General features: G+C 40.9%; 1 protein-coding gene across 1 annotated transcript; it reads right to left on the reverse strand.

Annotated features, from left to right (window-relative positions):
- Positions 1–692: 692 nt before the first annotated feature.
- On the reverse strand, positions 693–9568 carry ARRDC4 (arrestin domain containing 4). The gene is made up of 8 exons (XM_067305638.1): positions 9193–9568; positions 8346–8412; positions 7909–8056; positions 5903–6005; positions 4940–5196; positions 4216–4378; positions 3549–3703; positions 693–3385 (listed from the first exon to the last, which is right to left on the reverse strand). The coding sequence occupies exons 1-8, from the start codon at positions 9539–9541 to the stop codon at positions 3329–3331; spliced, it is 1299 nt and encodes a 432-aa protein (XP_067161739.1). The 5' UTR covers positions 9542–9568; the 3' UTR covers positions 693–3328.
- Between the last annotated feature and the right edge of the window lie 235 nt (positions 9569–9803).

The following is a 9803-nucleotide window of genomic DNA, read 5'->3' on the forward strand; positions in this document are numbered from 1 at the left end:
CAGTACCTGATGATATTGAACCATGCCTTCCTCTAGCTTTCCCATGGTGGTTTGCCTTCTTCCCTCAAAAATGGGAACAGGAAGAACAAAACAAATCCTCAAACCAAGTAAGGCTTATGGAAGCAGGACCCCAGCAGGTGTTTTATCATCTCATTTATGGATTAGGTGACCTATATGACAGATGCCATTCAATGCAGTTTGTCACTCCTTTCTTCCTGGTAGGAGCTACTCTGCTTTTTCATTTGGTACTCTGGTTACATGCTACCAAAAAAAAATCAAGGCAGCTCTGTTGTATTATTTAGATCAATTAACTATGGAGTAAAGATAATCTTGTCTGAAAGAAACCCAGTACAGTATCCAATACGATTAATACATGAGATGTCATTTCAGAAATCCACTTAAATCATGCATCCTGCCACTTTAGTCATTATGGATAAGAGATGCATGATTAAGTCCTGTATTACTACATGATAATAACCATAAGTGAGAGCAGGCCATGTCTGATAAATTTGTTTCAATTTTTAGTTAGCATACAGGGATAGTTCAAGGAAAGAAAGCGGTGACAGCTGATGAAGGCAAATTTTCTAGATCAGAGAGCAACTGTACGTTTCCAAGGTTGTAGAACATAAGTATTTCTTGACATTGCAGCTGTTTGTGACTTACAGAAAGTGAGAACAAAATGACCAGCCCCGTAGGTTTTACACTTTTATTAACAAAAAAGAACCCATAGGGCTCATATATTAGTACAAAATACAATCATGTTCCTGTATGTTAAAGTTTTCAACAGCATGTTTTTTGTCTCTTTTAAACTGTTTCACAGTTAAGTTATTAAAACAAACCCCCTGCATATTGAACTTCTTATTGTGCAAACAGTAAGTATTTTAAGGACCGATTTCTGCACTAAGCCCAGTGTCAGAGAGCAGAATTTGACCTTATTTTCACCCCTCCTTTGAAGGGCCATGTGTGCTTCCTAAGAAACACTTTCTAGTTGTTTGGGGTTTTTTTGCAGCAAACAATCTAAGGCCACAGTTTACCTGCAAAAAATAAAAAAAAATAAAAAAAAAAATGCTTCTTTACTCTTCATGCTCTTGGTTGCTTGACCATGTTTATACCAATCAGCTAGCCAGGTAGCACACATCACCTATCAGGTATTACAGTCAAAAAAGCACCTAGTGTTCTTTAAGCTAATATTTTGTATTATTAACATGCAAGTTAATATGCAGCCACACTATTTTTCAAGTAACTATAATGATATCTGTTTAAGGAAAATGTTTGTTCCCTTTCAAGGTGATGTAAATGAAAATCCTGCATTGATTATATGAGCATGCAATCACTTAAATAAAAAGGCATGAGAGCTACCTCTTGAGACTTAAGACAACAAATACTCACTTTTAAAACGTCCTAATACATGCACTCAAATTTTGGTTGAAGCTGCATTTGCTACAGAAGACAATATTTAAAACTTGCAAGTGAAAAAAGTAACTGCAGTTTGGAAATGCTAATCTCCATCAGTATACCTTTTACGCCAATGAAAAAAGTGAACTGAGGTGAAGTGCTAGAAATTAAACAATGTAAGGAAGTCATACTAAAAGATGACTAAAAATAGGTATCTATATATGCCTGTAGAAAAGTCCCTGCTTCGTAAATGACGACAGATTTCATATAAAACCATTTAAGCTTTTTTAAACTGCAGTTATTGATGAAATGAAGGAAACTCGATTACTATTCTTGTAGTTTTCTCAGAAAGTACAATGTTTTACCACGTGAAGCACCGGGTTTTAACCCCAAACCCCTCTTTAAGACACATGGAATAGTTCTAGCAGTTCAAAATCCCCTATAATTTAAAGACTTGACTGTAAACTTGCATATTGAGAATGCTATGTTTTTGCTCCTTTAAGTGTTGATGGTGTTGCCACCGGGTGTGGATTACTTGGATTACTTATACCAACTGATGCTTGGCAGGAAGCAAACATTCTACTTTAAATGAAGGCAGCAAAGGGCCAAGTAAAACGCTGTGCCTCCATTCTTAGCAGCAACAAATTCTCACTGTTCTAAATGACCTGAGGAAGAAAAACATTAAAATATTGCACCAAAACAAAATTAGACAGCAAAACACAAACATGGAAACACACTAAGAAAAAAAATAGTATGGACAGCAAATGACCAGTGCAGCCCCTGACAATACACCTATAAACAAAAATACAGGAATAATGAAAAGCATTGTGCCCTTACCAGAGGATTTTGTTCCCCGATGCCTGCTTTCACTTCAGTTATAAGCTCTGTCTATTCTGGGTATATTTACACTTCTCCCTATTCCTCCTATCTCTTGTTCACTAACCACAGAAACCATTTTGTTCAGAACCTTGAAGTATACTGGAGGTTTACAAGACTTTTTTTGGTCTCGGATCTGACCATAAGTAAATATCCAAAACAGAGGTAGGCTTATAAAGGCTTCTGAATAAATAAATATTGTCCGTTTTGCTAAGTAGACCTGCTGTTGGCAAAAGGTTTCTCCTTTGCTTCTGCTTATCATGCTATCCATAGGCTTAAGATTCAGAAAAAGAACTACATAGTAAAAGAGGCTAGAAGAATTCCCTTAAGAGATCCCTTTAAAGAAAGCATAGTGCATAAGCTCTTATCAAAGTTCAATTTTCCTTTACATACTTCTGTCTTTCAGTAAATGGTTGCCTTCATAATATTGCATAATAGCTATTTTGTCATCCATGACATCTTTAGATTCAGTGTGAATGATGAAATAGTACCACTTGACAGGTGTTAGAAGGGCATGTTCTCATGAAATAAGTAGTTAAGCTGGAGTGAAAATTTCACTCTGTATTTTAGTAGTGTTCCTTTCTTGGATGCAGACAGTGCAAAATTGAAGCCCCCAAAACCTGGGGAATCTTTTGGAAATGTGTTCTTACCCCCCATTCTGTTCTACCACCCAAGTTCTCAGTATCAAGTTCATTACTAAAATTCTTCCGGAGTGTTCCTTACAACATATAAGTTCTTTTCTCTTCAAAATATCCTTACATCTCTTCCTCATACTTTACACAGTACATCCACCTTTTAAAAACCCTTCAGTATTTTCAGGTACTTTCCATGGTACCCCAAGCATAGCTGCTCCCATGATATCCTCTGTGCAGACTAATCCAGCAGATTCTTTTCCATCACCAAACATGCTCATACCTCCATCTCCACCTTCCTTGACCTTTCTTGCATGCGAACTTAAGTTTTGAAAAAGAAAATGGTTTCCTTTTTAGCTGCACTATCAGCTGAAGCAGCAGAAAGATAAGACATTCATCACAATGATGCTCATTACAAATCCTCTTCAGACCATGAATGAAACTGGCTGAATTTCTTCTACATCAGTAGGATGTGGATCAATCTAAAGAGGGAAGAAAAAAAAAATATATATATATATATATATTTATATCAATGATTACTACCAATTCTTGCATTTCTACATGTGTTTTTTTTCCCCCCTCTGACAAGAAAAAACCTTAAAAATTCAGCAGTGGCTTTTCAAAAATCTTGTTTATTTTTTTTACCTCTGAATAAAGAGGTGGAGGCTGAAACCGGAACTCTTGTATGTAAGCAAACACAGGACAACACAATTGTTCCTCACAGTCGATTAGTGGTGGATAAGCAGGAACATGTCTGGAGAACTCTTCCTCAGACACTACATCAGCATAATTTGGTGGTGCTAAAACACAAAAGATACTACCGTCAAATTTCAAACTATTCCCTCACAGACAGACAATATGTGCATTACAGTATCCAAGACCATGAAGACCATATTTATTAAACATTGTAGGACCACTGTTGTATTGTATTAAGTGCACTATATTCATCAATATTAGATCTAGAACTATGTGTTTTTAGTGAGCTTAGGTGATTCTGCAGGCACACTGCAGAAATGAGATGCTTTTAAGGCTACTCCAGCAACAAATCCGGGTTCTATTAAGCTACATTCAATAATGGCTAACTTTAAGGTGCCTACCTCCAGAGCAGAATTCCCACTACCAGAATCAGTTGAAAGTAGTCAGATAGGGAAGGAGGGCTGGAGTTTGGATTTTGAATTAGATTTAGGTGCCTCACTCTGAGTCCTACTTTAATGGCCTTCGTCTTATACTGATCTAGTCCTTAAACTGGCACTACTATCCTTTTGTTATAGACAGTACTAAGCTGCATTATAAAAAGCTCAATATATATTACCTTCAGGGTGTTCTGGCATGGTCAACGCCAGCCAACTCATATCCATACTAAACTGGCTGGTAATGCTGGAGTTCCTGCTTGAAAATCCAATACATGGAATTGTGCCAATCACCAGAGGCATTTCAATCATCAATTTCTTAGCACCAGGGATATGGATATACACCTATGTGACAATCCCCAAATAAAAAGAAAAAGACATCATGAGACCCCCATTAAATGGGGCTGCTACAAGGTACCACACTTCCTGTACTGCAGATGGTTTAAAAATTAGAAGTTTCCTTATCTTAGGTAAGTTTGGCTAATACTCTGACAGCTTTCATTATTTTTCAGCCATTTCCTTCTTTCTATACCTTGTCTGTAGATAACTTAAAAAACTCACGCAAGTATTGACTAAAGTATTTGCACAGGTGACTTTCAGTCCTGCCTTCCCATTTCTGAAGAGAATGGGAAGAATCCATTCAGCTTTGAAATACTCTCCCCTGATAACCTTTCCAGGTCTAAACCAAGCTTATTCTTCCTCAAAAATGTTTTCCATTTTCCCCATTATTCCCATCCTTCAGTTTCAGAATTTGCTCTTCAGTCTCCTACCTATATATGATATTTATTCTGAAATGTTGTTCCCTACTTCAGAATTTAAGAGCTGCTCAGTAAAGAATACACTTCTGTTCCCAACTCAGCTTCATATTCAAGAGTATGCACATTTTTAATGAAAATCTGCACTTACCGCTAATGAATATTCTACTCGAATAATACAGCAGTCAAGTATAGAAGGGGATACAGGTGGGATTTTCAGAGTTTTCCCATTCCAGGTATCTGTACTCCCAGAGGCAATATGGTTTCCTCGAACATTGGCAACCATCTGACGGAAAGTCTTTGTCTTCCCACTGGCCAGATAAGTTTGTGTTTGGAAAATGGCAGCTTTTGGAACAATCAAACGAGAAGAGCAGTTCTCAATTTCTGCATAGATTGGTATGGCTTCCCCTAAAAAAAACAGGGAAAAGTTCAGTGAATAATTTGTACTTACCAACTTTCCTTTGGGAATATCAAAGCATGTTATGCAGCACGTACCTCATCTGCAATGTTATGAGAACAATACTTGTTAGTCTCCTCAAGCTAGTTTCTTTGCAAAGTGGTATCCAGGCAGAAGTATAGCCACCTACTACATTTTACGTATAAACGATTCATTTGGAAACATTAAGCATAATATGAACAAGCTTGAAAAACTTTATTTTCATATTATGCAGTCTTCCTTTTATATAGGACTAACTGAATTCCAAAATGTTTTCTTTCCTCAATGTATCTAGTGTTACTAAGATAGCAAAGAAGCTGCTAAAGCTCACTGTTACACAAATGTAAATCTATGAATAGAGTACATAAAAAACTGCATACATCCCCAGTTATGTATTTTGTCCCATCTAAAAGCATTTTCTTGTTCTGAACACTCAAATGTACGTGGTCTTTCCATAAGAATATTAACAGGACTACCTTTCAGTTTATATTCCCAGCAGGGGAGAGGAGGAGGATTTTTTTTAAAGCAAATTCATACAGATCTCACTTTACTATCCACTAAATGGAGTTATTCTTCCAACTGTTTTCCATCCAGCAAATGTTGGCTTTGCAGAGATCACAAAAATCCTATCAGGTATCTAATATTCACATTTTGAAGGGTGAACATAACTACTCTTACCATTACAGTATCCCTTCCTCTCAATTTTGGCACTCAGAGACACTGGCCCAGAGGTGAAAAACCAACAGCCAACCATCTTCTCCTGACTTCTTAGGACAGGTGTCTATAAAAGAATATTTTTTGTTTTATGGCATGAAGCTATCAATCACTTGCAGTTTAATGTTACGTGTATCCATCACTGAAATCTAGCCCTAAAATCCACATGGATCTAAACCGTTGTACTATTCACTGCAGCTGGGGTTTTACCATGGTGAGAGGTGGAATCAGGGTTTGGTTATTTGAAAACATGGCTGTTTTAAAATCCCAGTGTGCACTTAAAATTTGTCAAGTATCTAAGAGACCTATGTCCATTTGAACTTAATCTGTCTGCAAAAGGGTTCATTTAGCAAATTTTACGGGTGTGACTTTTAAAAAGGTCTAGCAGAACACACTCTCTCCACTGCACTGAAGTATTTATACCCACCTTCCTCACTGGAGGAGAATGCAGAATTTATTCTGCAAGAAACTAATAGATAAGCAAGTAAACTATTTTTATCTTTATCATCCATCATAAAAATGTCAAATGTGTACACAGTGGGCTAAACTGATTCATCTTCATAACTTGCAAGCCACACAAGACCAAAAACATTTACTCTCATGTGATGAAAATCATCTTAATTATCCATGAAGGACTGTCACATTAGATGATATTTACACTGTCTTTGTAAGATTTTCATTAGAGTAAACTTGCAATATATAAGTACACAGGTCCAGGGTGCAAAATCCAACCCCACTAAAACTCCAAACCAAGATCCAAGCTACTTAAAATGATTCCCTGAGCACTGCTGCAGACCTGTAGAGATTTGCAGCAGTCAGTGTAATTACAAAGTCTAAAATCTGTGCAGTTTTACACTGTTTTGGAGGTAGCCTGGCAATCCATTAAGACAGGCAGTGCTCACTTTATTTGCCCCATAGCCCTTTCCTGTGCAATAAACTATGGTCTACTCAATATTATCCTTGCAGCAACTGGATATGTTATATTCAACAATGTGTGTTAGGAGTGTGAAAACAAGGACTATATTCTGCTTACAGATATCACTGCCAAATTACTTCTGTAAGTTCTAGCTCTGGAAAGACAAAATAAAATGTAAGCCTATAAGGGGGAAAAAAGAAGTGCTCAAAACATCTCTTAGCTATAGTCACATTATGATGAAAAGTTAAAATTATCCTAGCATTTTAAATAAAACAGAAATTACTCATTCATATTTAAATGAATAACCATTTAGATCCAGTTGCTATCATGAAAGTGCAAGGTATAATTTTATATTATTTTCATAATATGGGTTGAGATAAAAGAATCCAGCTCATTAGCTTCCATCTTGCCTATTTTCTCATTACTTAATGCCTGATCTTTCTTATTACTCTACAGTATTTCTAGTGATTATTAGAAGCTCAATGCTTTAATGTAGCCAAATCTGTCATAAGGAAATAACTGAAAAGATCTCTGAAGCAGCTGCATGCATGCACTTAATGTTAGAAAACGACATGCAAAATGGAAGGATACATAACATAATGGCCAGAGTATAAATGACAGGCTAAGCATGATTAATACTCTTCTGTAATTACCATTCCTCAACCTACTATTATTGAGGAGTTTAGGACACTGCAGCCCTGTGAATGTAGTTGCTCTGGTAAGAGTAACTACTTTATGCTTGTGCATTATTATTATTAAGCCTTATTAATGCATTTCAAGCCTGCATAACTTTTTGGCAAGAGCATCTCTGCCAGCAGGGATGTAATCAATGGTATTAAAAAAGCCACTCTGTTTGCTATTCACACAACCTAAGATCATCTATTTATAGAGAAAAAGCTTAGGGAGCTTATATGCTTTCAGAAGTCAGAAAATGACACTCCAGAATAACATGGCAATGGTTATGGCTGGATATGAATGCTTCTTGGAAATGAGTTTTCTGCAGCTGCCTTTAAGGGGAGTGGAGGGGGTTGGGGGGGGGGGAGGACCCTCTTACCAACAAAGCGGGCGAGTTGACATCGATATGGCTAATAACCTGAAGTTCTGTCTGCACGCTTTGATCAGGTGCTGCAGGCCTTTCCAGAATTGCTTTCACATAGTATTGAATACTGCCATACTTCCCAGTAAAAGAGGTCACCAGAGGCCTGAAACAAGCAGTCATAAAAGCATTCCTGTAAGTTTACAGTTCAGTTTCAAACATGAACACTTCCTGTGTATATAAGTGTTTACCAGTTTACAGCTCCTGCTTTTAGGGCCTTAGGGAAGCAGAAGCAAACCAAGAATGTCTATGGGGTGGTTGATTAAGACAAACATATAAAGCTGACCAATCAGTTTAATATTAAAGAAACGCGATTCAAATTACATTGCTTCAGTTAGTTTTCAAAAACAAGCAATGCCCAACACAGTCCCTTCAGGTTGCATTACTTCACTTACTCTTGCGGGAGCTGAAAGCTGAAGGGAAATTCATGTCTTCCATCTAAAAGAATTAAGCTTTCTTCACCTGTAGGACAAAAATACATAGTATGTTTTACTTATTCCATAAAAAGAAGTACAAAGCTTCTGCTTTTTTTAATTATTTATGACTAATTTCACACAGATGCAAGGGACTAGGAGAAAGGTTTTTACTGATCCCAGTGGGTTCTGGATTTGAGCCCATGCTTTATTTATTCTGTGGTGTGATTTCAATGAAAGAAAAAAAAAAAAATCAAGGAAACATGGAAACCTAAGTTTCAGTTCAGGATTCTGGCCAATTTCTAACACAAAATGGCTTCTGGAAAGAGTAAAAGAAATTTCTTTTCCGTTTTGACAGGACAACTAATCTACTTTTTCAAATAACAGGCCAACTTCTGCACTGAAGCGCACCAACGTAAAGTCAGTATTACGAAATACTGCGTTATTACTAACATAGGTCATCTTAACACATTCCTTGGGCCTGCTGTGATGCAATTTTTAAAGGCCGGAGTTTACTTTTCTTGCACCTAAACTCGGGGAGCATTTCGCCCCGCTGACACAAGAAACGCCGTTTCCCTTCAGTTCTCAGGCGCTGCCGGGCGCGGGTGACAGCAGCGGCAGCTGAGGACAGCAGAGGTGCCCAGCGCCTCCTCCTCTGCTCTTCCGCGGCCCTTCCAGGAGGGGGCCGGCTGCGCCCCGCGCAGAGCCGAGCGCCGCGGGCTCGCCCGGGGCCTGCGCCCCGCCGCCCCCCGCCCCGGCCCCGATCCCCCCCCCCCCGCGGCCCCGGCGGCCCCGGTCCCCCCCCCCCGCGGCCCCCCCGGCCCCTCACCTGCGGGCGGGCGGCGCAGCAGGCTCTGCCGGATGTCCAGGTAGCGCACCTCGGCCTCGCGCCGCGGCCCCACGCCCGGCACCCCCGCCGCCGCCGCCCCGCAGGCCCCCGCCGTGGCCACGGCGCCCGAGCCCTCGCTCCAGGCGACGCGGGCGCGGCCCGCCGCCTCCAGGCGCAGCCCGCGCAGCGGCAGCGCGCCCGCCAGCTCCAGCAGCACCTGCCCCGACACCGTGTCGCCGCTGCAGTAGCCCCCGCCGCCTGCGTCGCCGCGCCGGGCCTCGTCCTCCAGCACCAGGGCCAGCGTCTTCACCTTCCCGCCGGCGCCCAGGCCCGGCCCGGCCGCCGCCATCGCCCCCGCTCCCGGGGAAACCGGCCGCCGCCGTCGACGGCCGCTTTAAAACCCGCCCGTCTCCGCCAGGGCCCGCAGCGGAAAGTCCCGCCCCGCCGCGCTCCTCATTGGCCGGCCCTGAGCTCCGCGCGCTGCTATTCGCCGCGGGCTCGCCGTGTGCCCCTCCTCATTGGGTCGGCGGTGGGCGCACGCCCGGCCTGCGTCACGCTGCGTGATCACCGCGGCCGAGCCAATCCGGTGGGGGCAGCTGCGCGTGGACAGG

The sequence above is a fragment of the Apteryx mantelli genome, chromosome 15 (assembly GCF_036417845.1).
Source record: "Apteryx mantelli isolate bAptMan1 chromosome 15, bAptMan1.hap1, whole genome shotgun sequence".
NCBI lineage: Eukaryota > Metazoa > Chordata > Aves > Apterygiformes > Apterygidae > Apteryx > Apteryx mantelli.